The 18,564-nt window shown below is 39.5% G+C and overlaps 1 protein-coding gene across 1 annotated transcript; it reads left to right on the top strand.

Moving 5' to 3' along the window:
* Positions 1-4,745: 4,745 nt before the first annotated feature.
* mmp25b (matrix metallopeptidase 25b) lies at positions 4,746-18,515 on the top strand. Its single transcript, XM_086303462.1, has 11 exons — positions 4,746-4,866; positions 4,997-5,088; positions 6,322-6,454; positions 10,195-10,339; positions 12,048-12,352; positions 13,022-13,201; positions 14,482-14,566; positions 15,105-15,187; positions 15,317-15,469; positions 16,232-16,525; positions 17,380-18,515. Exons 2-11 carry the CDS (start codon positions 5,005-5,007, stop codon positions 17,643-17,645), a joined length of 1,728 nt encoding a protein of 575 aa, XP_086159588.1. The 5' UTR covers positions 4,746-4,866; positions 4,997-5,004; the 3' UTR covers positions 17,646-18,515.
* Positions 18,516-18,564: the final 49 nt, after the last annotated feature.

Below are 18,564 nucleotides of genomic sequence, written 5' to 3'. Positions count from 1 at the left end.
CCAGGCATGTCCCACCGGGAGGAGGCCCCGGGGCAGACCCAGGACACGCTGGAGAGATTATATCTCTCGGCTGGCCTGGGAACGCCTTGGTATTCCCCCGGACAAGCTGGAGGAGGTGGCTGGGGAGAGGGAGGTCTGGACCTCTTTGCTTAGGCTGCTACCCCCGCGACCCGACCTCGGATAAGCGGATGAAGATGGATGGATGGATGGATACTCCCTAGATTTGTACATACGTTGTTTCTGGCTTTTATCATGCATTTCCATGTGTGTATGTGTTGATACATTTTTGCATTTATTTCCCATTTATCTATCAAAATATAAAGAAATGATGGGTGACTCAAGACTTTTGCATGGTGCCGTAGAGTACAGGCCAACAGTATTAGGCTGTTTCTTGAACAAACAGGAAAACTGGAAAACATCATCTGTCCATTCCAGCAAGATTGTTTAAACTCAATTTCCCAGAGTTCACCATTCAGAATCTTTTGTTCAACAGCATGAATGGAACATATGCTGTCAACCACTACTACTAAATATTGAGCAGCTAAAAGACTGATCATTTCCCACAGGGCAGCGACATGAAGTGGGCATGATGGAAACTGGCCTGCCATTAGCGGGGCTGCATTTATGCGCTAATGGCTCCACTCACTTGGGCCCTGGAGGATGAACAGAAATTAAATACGGGAGGAGAGGAAGACGGGGGGGAGGGGGCAGGGAAAGATAACACCAGTTATGCTTTGCAGAGCGAATGGAAATGTAGACCCACAAACATAATGTGCTATGAGATGCCAGAGCACTCAAGCCAAATGCAGCATCATCCGTTCTCCAGAAATGTAGACGTAGACTGATGAGTAAAGGTAGACAGAACTTCCAGAAATTCCATGAGCAGTTTCCATGTGCTGTTAAAAAAGGCTAAAATGTCTTTAAAAGTTTCAATTTAATTTCTATCACCCTGTTTGCAAATAACTTTGTATTTGCAAAGTTTGTATATTTTTTTGTATATTTTGTCATACTCATTTTTTTGGCATTTGTCATCCTCTGAGGTTTCTCCTAGCTGCTCTAATGTGTTTCCTTTCCTGACAAATAATAAGTTTCACTTCCCTTTGGCAGTTCACTCAGCCCTCTGGACAAAGAGACTGAATAAGTGAAGTTGTGTTTTGTTAAGTGTTAAAATTACTGTACATTTCCGACATTCTACTAAATTGAAGAAACAATTGGATTTTTCAAAATACAGTGGGGCAAAAAAGTATTTAGTCAGCCACCGATTGTGCAAGTTCCCCCACTTAAAATGATGACAGAGGTCAGTAATTTGCACCAGAGGTACACTTCAACTGTGAGAGACAGAATGTGAAAAAAAAATCCATGAATTCACATGGTAGGATTTGTAAAGAATTTATTCGTAAATTAGGGTGGAAAATAAGTATTTGGTCACCTCAAACAAGGAAAATCTCTGGCTCTCACAGACCTGTAACGTCTTCTGTAAGAAGCTTTTCTGTCCCCCACTCGTTACCTGTATGAATGGCACCTGTTTGAACTCATCATCTGTATAAAAGACACCTGTCCACAGCCTCAAACAGTCAGACTCCAAACTCCGCTATGGCCAAGACCAAAGAGCTTTCGAAGGACACCAGGAAAAGTATTGTAGACCTGCACCAGACTGGGAAGAGTGAATCTACAATAGGCAAGCAGCTTGGTGTGAAAAAAATCAACTGTGGGAGCAATCATCAGAAAATGGAAGACATACAAGACCACTGATAATCTCCCTCGATCTGGGGCTCCACGCAAGATCTCATCCCGTGGGGTCAAAATGATCATGAGAACGGTGAGCAAAGATCCCAGAACCACACGGGGGGACCTGGTGAATGACCTGCAGAGAGCTGGGACCAAAGTAACAAAGGTCACCATCAGTAACACACTACAACGGCAGGGAATCAAATCCCGCAGTGCCAGACGTGTTCCGCTGCTGAAGCCAGTGCATGTCCAGGCCCGTCTGAAGTTTGCCAGAGAGCACATGGATGATACAGCAGAGGATTGGGAGAATGTCATGTGGTCAGATGAAACCAAAGTAGAACTTTTTGGTATAAACTCAACTCGTCGTGTTTGGAGGAAGAAGAATACTGAGTTGCATCCCAAGAACACCATACCTACTGTGAAGCATGGGGGTGGAAACATCATGCTATGGGGCTGTTTTTCTGCCAAGGGGACAGGACGACTGATCCGTGTTAAGGACAGAATGAATGGGGCCATGTATCGTGAGATTTTGAGCCAAAACCTCCTTCCATCAGTGAGAACTTTGAAGATGAAACGAGGCTGGGTCTTCCAACATGACAATGATCCAAAACACACCGCCCGGGCAACAAAGGAGTGGCTCCGTAAGAAGCATTTGAAAGTCCTGGAGTGGCCTAGCCAATCTCCAGACCTCAACCCCATAGAAAATCTGTGGCGGGAGTTGAAAGTCTGTGTTGCTCGGCGACACCCCCAAAACATCACTGCTCTCGAGAAGATCTGCATGGAGGAATGGGCCAAAATACCAGCTACTGTGTGTGCAAACCTGGTAAAGACCTATAGTAAACGTTTGACCTCTGTTATTGCCAACAAAGGTTATGTAACAAAGTATTGGGTTGTATTTTTGTTATTGACCAAATACTTATTTTCCACCCTGATTTACGAATAAATTCTTTACAAATCCTACCATGTGAATTCATGGATTTTTTTTTCACATTCTGTCTCTCACAGTTGAAGTGTACCTCTGGTGCAAATTACTGACCTCTGTCATCATTTTAAGTGGAGGAACTTGCACAATCGGTGGCTGACTAAATACTTTTTTGCCCCACTGTAGATACAATCAATACAGATGAACCATTGTTGCTATGGAACATGGAAGCTGCAGTGCCTCTCATTTTTGAAAAGAATTTACATGTTGTCTGTAAATCAAACCCTACAAATGTGGCATCACTGCAAAAGCACAACATGTCTCTTGATAGGACATTAGGACTCATATATATTGCATAAACTATGCTTGAGGTCTCAGACTCATATCCTACACAGAGAACAAGAATGAATTCCTGGATCTTAGAAGGATATACAATCACACAAAGTATGTTTACTACACATTAGGATGATGTTTGTGGTTGCTCTAACCCAATAATTTGATGTGACCCAGATAATAATTAAAGAAAAATTAAAGAAATGACTCCCTAAGTCTCTTCTATTTTATTACCTGTACCAGAACAAAGACAGGTCAAAGCATCAGGTAAAAAATGGTGATACTGACTCGGACCTGAAAAATCTTGTCTAGTGTGAGAGCCCACAAAGCCACAGGTTCTTTCTATTTCTACTGAATTGTACATGAGTCCTCTGTCTCATTTGGTCTGTATTTTCAGGTTTGAAAATGTTTAAATTAATAAACAAATGAATAAGTAAATAAACAGGTTTGTGAACCTAAATGTAAACAGCCTGTGCTGCTTGGCTTGAATGCGTGATAAGAAGGCAACTGGACTTGTTTAGGTATGTGAAGATGTTTTGACCCACTAATCATGTGAGGCTTCACATAAGCCACAGAGTGCATAGACTAGTGTACAGTGAATAGTCCTCTGACTTTTACGTAGGAAAAAACAGAAAACCATTGCAAAACACATGGCAAAGCATAGGAGAGCCACGGCAACAGGACAAGACTCAGCTGTGCGTTTGTACTCTTTCAGAAATGCCAGTGGTCACATTGTGGACCAAAATGATGGAAGACAGAGATAAGTAAAGGAGGCCATGCACCTCTACTCCGCCATTGCTGAACAGATGTGGTGGCTAACAACACCAGGTACCAGCCACATGCAATGCAGGCTTGAGAGTCCTTCCAAGAGATTTCAACCCCTACTCACGCCTTAACAGCTCATGTGGTGGTGGGGTGGGGCAATGTCTTATAGTGTGTTCCAGTTCAAGTCAGAATTTCTAACTGGAAACTCAGATTTCCAACTTGGAAAATCTGACCAGCTCCACCAACCCCAACTTCACAATCCAAAATGTCAGCAGTATATGTAAATATAAGTAAAACCGTAAGCCCCTATATGTGTTTTTTGTGGGCAGGCCAATTGTGGGTATTCCTGGTGTTCATGTAAGCTGACCCATCCAGGGCCCATAGCAGATTTGTCCCTTTGGACCTTGAATTCATACCATGTAATTGTGTAGCAATCCAAAATAGGCTTTTCAACTGAAAACCATTAACCCCCCCCCCCCGACTTGGGGGTTACCATATGGTTCTCTGTGGGTAATAGAAAACCCATTTAGGGACCCTAAAACTACTGTTGGGCCTGATTGGGCACACCTAACAGGGGCCCATGTGGGGTCCATCATCCCCACACAGCTCCAGAGTGCTTAAGTTTTACCACTGTTTTGAACACTTAGCCATCTTCGACTGTGAGGCAGCTTCATGAGGCGTTTGAGGTTCCAACTGGAACTCTGAAACTTCTAACTTCAAATTGAACACGTCAAATTAAACGTGTAATGTGTACTGCGACTGATTTATACTTATGACTCGTTAAATAGCCATAAGCAGATCATTGTCCAGGCTCTATTCCTGGATATACTGCAGCTGGTTTTTAGTTTAAAAAAGAACTATTGGTAGTGATGTAAAAAACAAAGCAACAAAAAACAAGAAATATTTCCAGTGATCCAAAAACACGTATTTGTAGTATTGCATGAATCTCTCTACCTTGCCAGAGAAAATCAAATCCTGTTTTTTCTTGCTAATGCGACTTCACTATTGAAAGCCCTCAACTCTCATTTCCGAGGTAACTGGAACGCCTCAACAGTTCCCCGATCGATCCACCAAGCCTAGTCCCAAGAGAGACTGAAGCAGCTGAAGAAGAACAAGCGGTGAGCATCGTCTCTGTTCCCCTGAATATGTGCTGATTTAGAGAAAGCTGCGGAATTATAAACAAGAATCCTCCAAATATTAAACATCCTGTTAATGATGTGGAGCACTTTTCCTCCTCTTTTCTTGCAGTGACTGGGATGGAGTTTTGCCTTCTGCTGTTAATGATATGGACCTTTACGGGAAGCACATTAGCAGGGCCTGACCAATACAGCAGAGCCGTGGTGAGTACAAAATATTCACGACACACAAAAATTCCTCTATGAGTTGTAAACGTTTATCGGCAGCTGTGTGGATTCCTTTGATGTATCTGAAAGTGGGGAGGAAAGTGTAGGGTATGTGTTACTTTTGCATCAGTTTGTTTTTGTATCCTTTTGAATCCTATATATCATATACATATAATTTTAATCTGACATTTAATGTGTACTTTATCGGAAATTGTATTTCCACGTGTTTTTCATTTCAGATGGTAAAATTAACTACCCACGGCAAGGGGTGTGTGTGTGTGTTGGGGGGGGGGGGGGGGGGGGGGGGGGGAGATAGAGGTATTTAATATGAGATTCTTGAGGTTTATAAGAATATATCAAACATATGAAACGCTTTGGGGACTTTCTTTTGACCATTCTGAGAGATTAGTCCTTCATCAGAAAAACCACTAGTTGTATAAATAGAATAGACATTACGTTACACACTTCACATGAAATGTGACGTGCAAGCACGATAAGCTTCCCACTTCCAGTTCCTCAAATATGAATTAATATCGCTATATTTCGTGGTATGTGTATATCATGTGTGGCTTGGTTATGAGAAAGAAAAATGTTTTACTTCTTTGATTGAAAAAAGAGCATAAATCCCGGATGACACTGCTGCAAATCTCACTGGGGGTAAATTATTTTATATATATGTATATATGTATAGATAGATAGATATAGATATATGTGTGTATATGTGTGCATGTGTGTGTGTGTGTGTGTGTGTAAGGGAGTAAGGGAGTTTGAAGGCAGAGATCAAAGAGGACGGTTGATGGAATAAGCCACCACCTTTTTCCTGTCAAAGTGCAGCTTGCAGGGTGGAGGACATGTAAGAGTACCGCAGGTTTCAAAATCACGTTCAAGAAAGAGATTTCATTGTTTCAGTGTATGTGTGTAAAGTGTGTATTTTGTGTGCTTGTGTATTTTGTGGTACACACTGCTCTACAGCATTTATGCTATCAATCAACTTGCTTAACATAGAGAGGATCATGCAATGTTAATGAAAAAAAAGGGCTGCGCTTGTTCAGATTGATCCGTTGTCATAAGTGGAGCAGGATACAGTGCGTATCAAATACTCCTATGACATCAAAGTAGACCCTTGCTAGATATGACTGACTCACTGTGGTGAGGATGCATTTACATTTTCTAGCCTCATTAGTAATCAAGTTTGGGAAATCAACCAATTTCTTCTTGTTTTGTGTCCAGGACTGGCTCGGTAGGTATGGGTACCTTCCTCGTCCTGACCCACATACAAGTCAGCTGCTGACGAAAGAAGGGATTGAAGAAGCTGTTCGTACCATGCAGAGATTCGGAGGGCTCCGGGAAACTGGGAAGCTTGGTAAGTTATTCTTAACTCACATCTGTTAGGAGAATGTATTACTGTATTTATACACAATTCTTTGTGCAAAGCTCTCGAGTTACCCCTCATTTCTTTGCAATTTGCTTCTAAGGAGCCAGAGTGTTTTATAACTTTTTTAATCAATCAATAATTTTTTAAGTGGTCTTGAGCAATAGTTCTCCAAACTTTCTAGGGATAGTTCAGTGTTTTTCTTGGCTTTTCACTCATGTTTGTTAAGCCACTTATCTACATCTGCAATGATTCATTGAGTATCTCGAATAGGGATGGGTACCGGTGTCCGGTGCCATGATGGTTCTGACATAAACGGTAGTAACCAGACCGAAAAGCAGCGCACATTTCGGTGCTTTATTTCGGTGCTTTTTTTCCCTGAGCTGTGACACACTTCTAGCCAATCATTTTACGTTTCCGAGGATAGTAGGCGGGCCCAGGTACGTACGTTCTTTTATGCAGAGCTACAGATTAAAAATGCCCAAGGCTAAGCGGTCAAAAGTCTAGCTGTACTTCACAGCAAAATATGCAAACTCAGCAGCCTGCAACAAGTGCTTTAAGCTGATACTGTGATACTGTCAAAGGAGGTAACACCTCGAATCCGATGAAACACCTGGCGACGCATAGCGTTTTTTTTTTAAAAGCCGAGAAATGCGCCGTATTTGATGACAGCAGCAGCCGTTCTTCTCTGCGTGAGTAGCTTAATGTTGTTCGTGTGTAATTTACGTTGAGTAGGCTAACCACGTTATTACATTAATGCATGTAAGGTGAACTAGCAAACATCATCATAGCTACATGCGGCTGTCTTCTTGTTTGATGGCAGATACTCCCTTCACCCTGGCCAAAAAGGCTAAAATGACCAAAGAAAAAGAGGGAAACAGCTAAACATGAGAGGTTTTTGGACAAAGTTTGTATTTTTTCCATTGTTTAAGCACTGCTTCCAGCTAAGAGTGATACCATATATGCCCCATAGCTGCAGAAAAGGCTAACATTGTTATCTTTTTACAAAAAACCAGCTGACCATGAGAGGTTTTTGGACCAATTTTGTGTTCTCCATTCTTTAAGCACCGGTTTGAGCACCGTTTGAGCACCGGCACCGTTTCAAAAGTACCGATTTGGCACCGGTATCGGATAAAACCTAAACGATACCCATCCCTAATCTCGAATAACTTGATTATAAAATATCATAAATGCAAATTTTTTTTGCTTCGATACTTTTTTAAATTCATGCTCAGTTGTTGCCATATAAGACATAGAGGTCCAGGTGTAGATGAGATAGATGGAGAATTCATGTGGATTGCAAAATACCTGAATTTACCATGTCAATTTTTAACTGACATTAAAAACTTTTACTGGGAAAAAGCTGCCAGGAGTCCTTCATCCAACCACCTGTTCATAAAGCGGTTCATTCAGAGACTGAGGGACTTATTCTCCGACAATGTAGTTATGCCATTTGACCAAATGGTTGAGAAATATTCTCTCCCCAAACATGACTTTTTCCGTTACTTACAGATAAGGCATTATATTTTACAAAGTACTAACTTTAGTGAGAGTCATGAAGTCTCCCCTGTTGAAAAATTATTATTTTTAACAGACAAAGAGGTACCTGTGAAGATATTTTACAATGCTTTATATTCTGTACTTTCAGTGATGTCACAGAGGCTTAAAGGCACATGGGAAAAGGAGTTAGGTATAGCAATTGATGATGAAGAATGGAAAGATGTCTGGAGTTATGCCAAATCAATCTCAGTTTGTAATCGTACCAAAGCAATACAGTTAAAAATCATACACAGAATGCATATATCCATATCTCGCAGACATCATCAATATAATCCTACCCTTTCACCCATGTGCCTCAAATGTAAGACAGAAATTGGTACCCTAACTCACAGCTTCTGGTCATGTTTGAAATTGCAAGAATATTGGTCTAATGTGTTATCTGAAATGGAGACGATTTTCGGTTGTGAATTGGACCCTCTGTCTCTCATACTGGGCCTCCCCAGCCGGCGATTAATATCCAAGAATAATAGGAGATTGTACTGTGTTCTCACCTATGCGGCAAGGAAGAATATACTACTCCAATGGATTTATGAAAAAGCACCAACTATTAAAGGTTGGCAAAGAGTAGTGTTGGATCTAGTGCCATTGGAATATCTTACATGTATACTGCACTCAAAAACAGATCAATTCTTTAAGGTGTGGGAACCATACTTGAATTATGTGGAACCTGATGTTTCTAATATTATGTTACAAGGATTCTCTTGAGTGTTCAAACTGCAAAGTACTACTGGGACCACAGGTATTGTATTGTATTGTATTTTCTCTTTATTTATTTATTTATTTTTTAGATGGAACTGAGCTGGTGTTCTGTGCTTAGTTATCAGTCTATTTGTTTTTGTTTATTTATTTATTTATTTATTTATTTTTGGTTCTGAATTGTACACTTAATTATGTTATGTAATTATGTACTATTTGTGAAAACAGAAAAACTAATAAAAAAATATAAATAATAAAATAACTAAATAAATAAATAAAGCTGTTCATAAATGTTAAGGAAAGCAAACATTGTAGCTGCTCCCATCCATCAAGCAGAAAAAAAGGCACCAAATCCAACAAATGAATCAGTTTGAACCCTTTTTATACACTTTATTACCTGCAGGTCATTGCAAAAACACATTGTCATTGACATTCACAGGCATTAGGTAGTTTTTTGCACCAAGGTTATTCCCAAAAAGGTATTAGCTGAAAGCTTGACATATCAAGAAATAACAACTGCAAATGACAAGAAAACGTCCCTAAAAAAAGAGTTCGGGCTATGTTGATGACATTGTATTTCCATATACACTACCAGTCAAAACTTTGGACATGCCTTCTCATTTAATGGCTTTTCTTTATTTTTACTACTTTCTACATCGTAGATACATACTGAAGACATCAAATATACAAAGCAAGATATGTGGAACTATGTAGCAAGGAAAAAATTGATAAAGTATGTCTCATGTTTTAGATTCCAGAAAGTAGCCACACTTTGCTTTGTTAACAGCGCTGCAAACCCTTGGCCTTCCCTCAGTGAGCTTCATGATGTAGTCACCTGAAATGGTTTTCACTTCACAGGTGTGACTTGTCATTTGTGGAAATTCTTGCCTTCTTAATGGGGTTGGGGCCATCAGTGGTGTTGTGCAGAAGTCAGGTTGGTACACAGCTAACAGCCCTATTTTTACAACTGTTAATTCATATTCTGGCAAGAACCAATCAGCTAAGTAAAGAGAAATCCATTTCAGCTGACAACCTCATGAAGCTCATCAAGAGAATAGCAAGAGTGTGCAAAGCAGTAATTAAATCAAAGGGTGGCTATTTTGAAGAATGTAAACTATAAAGCATGTTTTTAATTATTTCACATTTTTTGGTTTACTACATAATTCCAAATGTGTTCATTCATAGTTTTGATGCCTTCAGTGAGAATATACAATGTAAATAGTCATCAATATAAAGAAAAAACATTAAACGAGAAAATGTTTCCAAAACATTTTACTGGTAGTGTATATTTGCACATTTCAGCAATTTCCTTCTTCCCATTTTCACAGGAAAAATGCAATATAATTAGTGATGGCTCAAGACTTTTGCACAACACTGTACATTTTTTTTCTAGACAGGGGTCACATGAGGCCTTGCAGTTCTTGCAACACCTTCTTTCATTTCAACACATGATATTTAATCATCTTCTCTTCCAGACCCGGAAACGCTCAAACTAATGTCTAAACCACGATGCTCTCTTCCTGATATTGTCGGAAGAGACGACATACTGAGGAGGCGAAGGAGGAGGAAAAGATATGCACTATCAGGCCTAAAGTGGGATAAGACAGATCTCACATGGAGGTTGGTTTCGTGTGATGATTGTGACATTGTGGTTTTATCATATGTGTATGAATCATGGGAATATCCCAGGAACACTTGACATGTTTTTTACCCCATAAGTTGTCATGGCCAACAAGCTAGTCATGTTACATCAAATATAGGAACTAAGTCAGGATTAAAGAGGCATTTTATTGAGGAAGCTATCTGATAGTGTGTGGTGCTAACAGAATGATGTGTGAGTGGATGTGGCTCAAGTGGTAGAGCAACAAATTTCCCACGTGTGGGACTAATAAAGGTTATCTTAAGTCTTCCACCAGTGCTCAGTTTGAATATAAGTACAACTATATAGCACCTTTCTATTATAGAAAATTTACCCACATGCTGAAAAAGAGGAGAACCTGTTACCATTTGAAGGTTAAAGGTTGAAGTAAGTGCTAGCATGCAGGATTTAAAAATTCTAAAGCTTTCCACTATGATAACTTGTGTTCTTGTGTTGTTGCACAAATATGAGAACAACAAGCCTATATTACAGCCTATAAATGCAGTGTTGCTTGGTTTCTCAATTATACAGAAGAAAATAGAAGATTAGGGCCACCAGAAAAAAAGAGAGCACATCTTTTTTTCTTCTTTTCCAGAATTCTGAGAAAAGAGTGGCCATAATCCTCTTCTGTACAATCAGATCCACCTATGACTTGAAATGTCGTATCTTAATAAGTCTACCTCAGCCAAATTTGAGGACTTTGCAAACCAGCATGTGGCATCAAAGTGACACCTTGGAATTTGATGTTTAAATTGTTTTTTGTTTTGTTAAATTTGACCTGTAACTTGTAATGAAGGAGAAAAAAATTGAGAAAAAGGGAAGGCTCCACTTTTAGATAACATAAGCCTTCTGCAAGGCTGAATTTTAATGACATTTTAATATGCTGTATGTATACAGCTGTGTATGTATAGGGCTGTGGATTCGGGGCCAATCGGTCCAGGGTCCATAATGCCGTTGGTGGAGGTGGCTGAATGGACCGAGGAGTGAGACAACGAGATCTTTGAGTAGTGGCATTTTTTGAAAACATTTATTAAACATGTAGTTTTAATTATATTATTACACATACTGCAAATGTGCGCATAAAAGAGTTGGCATTCTGTTTTTGAGGGTTACAAGCTTCATCTGACTGTCTAGATGACATATTGTGAAAGGTGACACAGTGCAGAAAGGTCAAAGCAAGCACGCTTACAGACACAGACATTACGTAGATTTATTTTTTAGGGTAGAGGTGAGACTTGCTTGTAACTGCAATTTGTACCTGCATAAGCAACAGATTTTGCAGAATGTGTGATGTTCCAGAGATAAGCGAGAAGGAGAACATCCACAGGAAACATCTGGCTCGGAGACGGTGAAAATGTCTCTTTAGGTGTGTTAAAGGTGACTTTCATTAACTGTAATTTATGCATGACATGTATCTGCCTGACACAAGAGGAGGCGTGAACCCTGATATATAAAAACCATTTGAAGTGTGCTTTCTAGCGGAGATTTATGCTGAGAATTGTGATGGTGTATTTCTTTCCACGCGTGTGTTTAATAAAATCATTGTTTTGACACATCTGGACCAGTGGTTGTTTGTCTCACACCTCAATCAAAAGAATTCGGGACAGTATTAAAACATCATGTGTGATTTAAAAAAAAGAGGAATGTGAAAAATACACAAGTCACAGCATTTAAGTTTTCTGTCTCCAGTATCCACAGCTACCCAAATCCCTCCACCTCCCCCGGCTTGGCTAACAATGACGTGGAAAGCCTCCTGACTCATGCCTTCAAAGCCTGGAGTGACGTGGCCCCTTTGAATTTCCGTCAGCTGAGGAGAGACAACAATGGGGCCACAGCTAACGGGGACATCAGAGTGTCTTTTGACCACATGTTTCACGACGATGGGTACCCTTTTGATGGGCAAGGTGGCACTCTGGCCCATGCCTTTTTCCCAGGAACACTTGACATATCTGGTGATACACACTTTGATGACGATGAGATCTGGAGCTCCGCAGGTATATAAAAGGATATGAAGAATACAAAAAACCTCATCATTCACTTACCCAGAATGTCCACTATCTAATTTTAAGTGGGTTTTCTTTGCTTTCTTCTGTGGAACCAGCTTCCAGTTTGGATTCGGGAGACAGACACTATCTCTACTTTTAAGATTAGGCTTAAAACTTTCCTTTTTTCTAAAGCATATAGTTAGGGCTGGACCAGGTGACCCTGAATCCTCCCTTTGTTATGCTGCAATAGATGTAGGCTGCCGGGGGATTCCCATGATGCATTGAGTTTTTCCTTTCCAGTCACCTTTCTCACTCACTATGTATTAATAGACCTCTCTGCATTGAATCATATCTGTTATTAACCTCTGTCTCTCTTCCACAGCATGTCTTTATCCTGTCTTCCTTCTCTCACCCCAACCGGTCGCAGCAGATGGCCGCCCCTCCCTGAGCCTGGTTCTGCCGGAGGTTTCTTCCTGTTAAAAGGGAGTTTTTCCTTCCCACTGTCGCCAAAGTGCTTGCTCATAGGGGGTCATATGATTGTTGGGTTTTTCTCTATATCTATGAAGCGCCTTGAGGCGACTTTTGTTGTGATTTGGCGCTATATAAATAAAATTGAATTGAATTGAATTGAATTGCTTTCTTGTGAAACGGTAACACTTTTCCTTCACACTTCCACAGGTGATAGCAGAGGTACTGACTTGTTCACAGTTGCAGTGCATGAGTTTGGCCATGCACTGGGCCTTTCTCATTCCTCCTCTGATCCATCCATCATGAGGCCGTACTATCAGGGTCCCGTGGAAGACATTGCCCACTTTAAACTGGCCATGGATGACAGGCTCGCCATCCAGCAGCTTTACGGTCAGTCTGACTAGTCGTACACTCGTCAAATCAGTATCTGGCACTTGATGATGTAAAAATAGTGGTGGAGTATTACACTCATATTGCCATATCATACCACTATTGTAGCAATAAATCTTTCTTCATATCCATTTGCCCTTTCAAACTGATTGTGAATTTGTGAATTATATTACTTGATTTTTTTTATGTAAGTTATATCAACCACAAGAGTTCAGCAATATAGCCTCAAAAATGTATCACATATTCCATGATATTTCAACATAGTTTTTGATAAGAATATTAATGATGATATTGAAAAAAATAATAAATATTTTTATATTGATGCTTACATTTAGCAACCTACATTATGTAGGTTAATGAACATCGTCTTCAATCCCTCTTTTTTAATGAGCAACAGTCACTGATTACCTACTAGCAAGCGCAGCTAGCCAGTGCTCTGAGCAGCACACCATGTAGACATTTAAGGTCATTGTTTCCACTTTCAGCGGAAACAGTTTTCTTGCATATTTTGCAGGGTTCTCGCGCTCCCTTAAAGGCATGACATATCAATATCGGTCATGGCTGATGGCTGTCCCTCACTGAGCCTTGTTCCTGTTAAAAAAGAGTTTTCCCTTCCTACTGCTGCCAAGTGCTTTCTCATCAGCGGTCATCTGATTGTTGGGGTTTTCTCTCTATTGTTATAGCCTTCTTGCCTTACAGTAAAGCACCTTGAGATGAGTGCTTTATGGTTTGGTGCTAAATAAATAAAACTGAAATGAACTAAATATGATATTTTTATATCACATAAAAAATGATACTGGGCTTATCACAGATGATATATGGCACAGTCCTAATGACCACTCTTGATTTGGGCAAATGTACATGGAGGACATGTGGTCCTGCAAATATAAGCTGTCTCTGCTATTTGTTTCTAGTTTATAAAATTGCACTTTACACTTAGGTTTTATAAAACTCTTACACAGTTGTTCTCAGATATTCATTACTGATATATTTCTGTTATAGCTTAATACGCTATAAAACGTAAAACGTCTACAAAAGATAAAAATAATACAGTAATGCAATAACACTGTTTTAATCTGGTTTTGTGTGCAATACTGCATTCATGCAGTGATGTAACTGAATATCTTCCTCATGTCTTAAAAAAGAAAAAGCCTTGCATCCTGTGTGACAAACACCTCTGCACACTGAGAAGAATGTGGGTTGCCTGCTGAGTTTTTCTTATACTGTCGTCAGCTTTCGTTTCCTCTTCCACAGTGTCTTCTGTCACTCTTCTGTTGCAGGTGTGAAAGATGCTGACCGACCAGGTGGTGATGATCCCCACTTCCCACGCCTGCCCAGTCCACCTCCACCGAGGCCAACACAGCAGTGAGCTGAACCATGGGAGGGATTGGGGGTGGGGGGATTATCTGGATTGCACTTTAATCCAGATAATCATCACATAATATTTGACTTTACAAGCTATGAATATACTATTAATGCATTCAGACAGAGTCACATAAAAAAAAAAAGAAGAATGACTAATTAGGGAAGGCTGTGGCCCCTATCAGTCAAAAGGCTGATAGTTTGATACCCTGCTGCTGCAGTTTGCATGTCAACGTAAAGGGAAAGATACTAAAACCTCACGGCTCCATTGGTGTCTGAGCGTGTGTTAACAAATGTTAGACATTGTACTTAAGTATAGAAAAAACGTACTTGTATGAATGTGTGTGTTCCTGGATGAATGAAGCTTGGGGTAAAAATCTCTGTGAATATAATCGTAAGGTAGTAGTCTATTTAATTTAAGTGGTAGCTTAAAGACTCTCACTGTGGCATTCTTGGCCCCACAGCACCCTCTAGTGTATTTATCAAACAAATGCAGTAAAAGCAAAGTTTAACTTGATTTTGATTCAATTTTCTCTCCTAGTTCTGATCCATCATTCCAAGAGCGGTGTCAGGGAGGCTTTGATGCTATAGGAAACATTAGGGGAGAGGTCTTCTTCTTTAAAGGTATGAAAAAGTGGATCTGTGCTGAACAGAATAAAAAATACATCTCAATTAATTTTCCACATTCGTCAAAAAAATGTATTTTTATTTTATTTATCCGTGTTGTTTCTTTTGTGTCTTCTCTTCAAAAAGGTGCACAGTTCTGGAGAACCCAGCAAGATGGATCTTTGGTGTCCTTAAATCCGGCTCAGATCAAAAACTTCTGGATGGGCCTTCCAGAAGGAATAAACAAGATCGATGCTGTGTATGAGAGGAAGAGTGACAGCCGCATCATCTTCTTCATCGGTGAGAAGCTAAATCTTGTGGTTATGTATGGCCTCAGGTGATCTAATTTTGGCCGTTCAGAGACGTGAGAAGTGGGTGACTTCTCACGTCTGTTATATTTTAAACATGGTGGTTTTTTTGAGTGGGGGGTGAAATGTTAAATCATATATAAATATTTTCATATACGTCATTTAGGTCAAGAAGTGTTTAGACAGTGATGCATTTTTTTATTATTTTGGCTCAACACGCTGCCACAATAGATGTGAAGACGAAACAATTGAGATGCAACTGGAGTGCAGATTGTAAGTTTTTAATTAAGAGGCAGAACAAAAAAGGGTGTTAAAACAATGAGGATTTATTTTTAATATGTACAAATTAATATAATAATAATAATAAATAAAATACTTATTTTTAAACTTTTAAAGTCAGCCAATATGGTCCAGTTTGTCCTGGTGTTTTCTTTCTGTTCCAGGCTTTTAATGCTGCTGTTTTCTGCTGTTTTTGTATTTGGTCTTTCCTGCCTTCAGTTTTGTCCTCGCTAAGTGAAATGCAGCTGAAGACAATGTCCTGAACAGATCTGCCCCAGACAAATATTTTCACTTCTTTACATTCAAACCTTCTGCTGTATCTTTTGGGTCATTGCCTGTATCACTGGGTCTGTATTATCGGTACTTTCCAGTTTGGTTTTCTGCTGATAAACCGAAGAATTCACCAGGATATGGTTCCGACTCACATTAAGTGATTTTCTGTTGAAATATTCTGTTTTGCTTTCGCCATGTCCAGGAGCTCAGTACTGGGTCTTCAAGGACACAGTGGCTATGGCCGGTTACCCTCGGCCTCTCTCTGACTGGGGCATGAAGAAGAAGTCGGGTGAGACAGTGAACAGGGTGGACGCTGCTTTCAACTGGGCTCATAATGGCAAAACATACCTGTTCAGCGGAGGGGAGTTTTGGAGGTTTAACGAAAACATTGAGAATGGACAGAGGACCATCCAACCAGAGCAAGGATATCCACGGGAAAACACCCTATGGGAAGGAATGCCTGCCCATATCGATGGCATCATTAGCTGGCGAGAAGGTAACATTGTGTTAAAATGGAGACATATGTGATGATCTTCTATTACAAACTTGAGATCAGAGTTGAGCAATTCATTTCCCCAAGGGGCCACATGAGAAACTGGGCACCAATAAGGATTAAGCTTATTGGTACAGTTTCTCACTTGGCCCTTTGGGAAAATGAATTGTCCACCTTTGCTCTAGATAAATACACAACAATGATAGAGAAGTTATTTTGGGAGATAGCTTTTGTCAGCTGTCACACCCAAGACGCTCAAGGGAATGACGCACAGAAAGGAGTGGAAGAGCGCTGATTAAGATAAGAAGTTCTAAATAACATCTTACACTGAGATGCAACATGATTCAAGTAGATAAATGAATAAAGGAAAGATTCCTGCACAAAAAAATGCCATGTCATAGCCTATTTCATTACTTCATGTAGTATGAAAAGTAGTAGTATCACATCAAAGCATACTTTATATTAGAATGACAATCCAAATATGACTAATTTAACAGGTGGGTGATTTGTTGAAAATCAGTGGATGCCTCCCAGCTGACCCAGAAAGGGCTAATTTTTAATTTTTGTATTTATTTAGTACAATAATTTTAGTATTTTTAATAAAGCTGTTGAAAACTTTGGCTTCAGGGTAAGAGAGCTTTTGAAATGACAGGATTTAGAAGTACACTTTCTGAGCCCTCATAAGTGCAGGAGCTAACCACATAACTACTTTGTAGTTACAAAAACTACAATGTGCTGCTGTCTTCCACTCCTTTTAATCAGCATCCAGTTTGTGTGGGTTGGTTTATTCATAATTTGATGAAACAAAATAACAGCTGCATTGCTTTTCGTGTTCTTTTTTTCTTTTTGTTGTTAAGGAAATACCTATTTCTTCAAGGATAATTCCTACTGGATGCTCACAAATGGAGACCTGAACCAAGATGATGTCACACCAAAATCCATCGCTGTAGACTGGCTTAGATGTCCAGCTCCTCCTTCAACTTCCACTCCAACAAATCCTCGATTCCCAAAAAAATGCACCTGCATCTTCTTGGGATCGCATTCATCGCTGAGAAGCAGCTCTCTCCTCTTGATTTTTATTTTGCTGCTAACCAATGAGATTATAAGAAACATGAGTTTGTAATTTTCTTGAGTCAGTGTTTACTTCTCCCTTTTTTCCACTGGCGGGTTATTAATAGAATGACTTTATGTCATCTTACTTGCATAAAGTTACACAATAGTTTCAAATTGAGTCCCAGTGGCAAAAAAAGCCTCTCTTAAACCCCCTGGGTTTTTATAAATACAGTTTCTCATCTGAAACATATTGCGACATTTTTGTATTGAATTACAATGAGCTTTACAGAAGAAAGAAACGTCATTTAACACCACACGCAAGCACACCGCCTTGTGCTTGGGGTGATAAAAAGGTAAATCAAACATACTTAACAGCAAAAGTCATTTTCATCTTTAAATATATCTATTTATAATTAGATTTTGGTGCTTTTGCTAAAATATCAAAATATATAGTGCACAAGCAGATCTGGATTATGGTAAATTGAAGATTTTGTTTTTTTATATTTGTGTAGTTTTTACAAATGTACAATGTTTTGGTTGTTTTACATTGACATTAATAGCTGTCATTGTAGAATATTCTTAAGGCTGGGCTGTGTTAAGCTGAGATGCTTAACTTTGCAGATGAAACATACCAAATCCTTCAGTGGTTTTCACAGCTCGAGTCAGATAGACTTACTGTAAAGTGACAATATACATTTTGTAAAATCTCTGTGAAAGAAATCTTAAACAAAACCATTTATAAGTTATCAGAAACTATTAAAATGTCCTAATGTTGAATTTTATACTTTTGGTTTTGGTTTGTAGCTTTGTCGTTTGCTTTTAACACATATTTCTTTGGCGTCACTGCCCTTGCCACAAGTGTGAAGGCATGTTACCTCATGTTGTCTTATCTGGTTCAGATTCAAGATGTTTCATTTTCAATGATTAAATACTTGTCATTCTCCAGTGACAGTTCTGTTTGTGTGTTCAGTTACAGATTGATGATAGCA

This window comes from Aulonocara sp. 'chitande type north' Nkhata Bay, linkage group LG8, assembly GCF_057382095.1.
Source record: "Aulonocara sp. 'chitande type north' Nkhata Bay isolate Kocher_YH1m ecotype deep benthic linkage group LG8, A_spYH_male_GT1.1, whole genome shotgun sequence".
NCBI classification, from domain to species: domain Eukaryota; kingdom Metazoa; phylum Chordata; class Actinopteri; order Cichliformes; family Cichlidae; genus Aulonocara; species Aulonocara sp. 'chitande type north' Nkhata Bay.
The sequence above is the reverse complement of the archived record's forward strand: the minus strand, read 5'-3'. Positions and strand labels throughout refer to the sequence as shown.

Bases quoted from the DNA above. Each gene is read 5' to 3' on its own strand.
- mmp25b (XM_086303462.1), top strand. From the start codon at position 5,005: ATGGAGTTTTGCCTTCTGCTGTTAATGATATGGACCTTTACGGGAAGC. The intron at 10,340-12,047 runs GTTGGTTTCGTG...TTCTGTCTCCAG, and splicing joins AAGACAGATCTCACATGGAG to TATCCACAGCTACCCAAATC. The intron at 13,202-14,481 runs GTCAGTCTGACT...CTTCTGTTGCAG, and splicing joins CGCCATCCAGCAGCTTTACG to GTGTGAAAGATGCTGACCGA.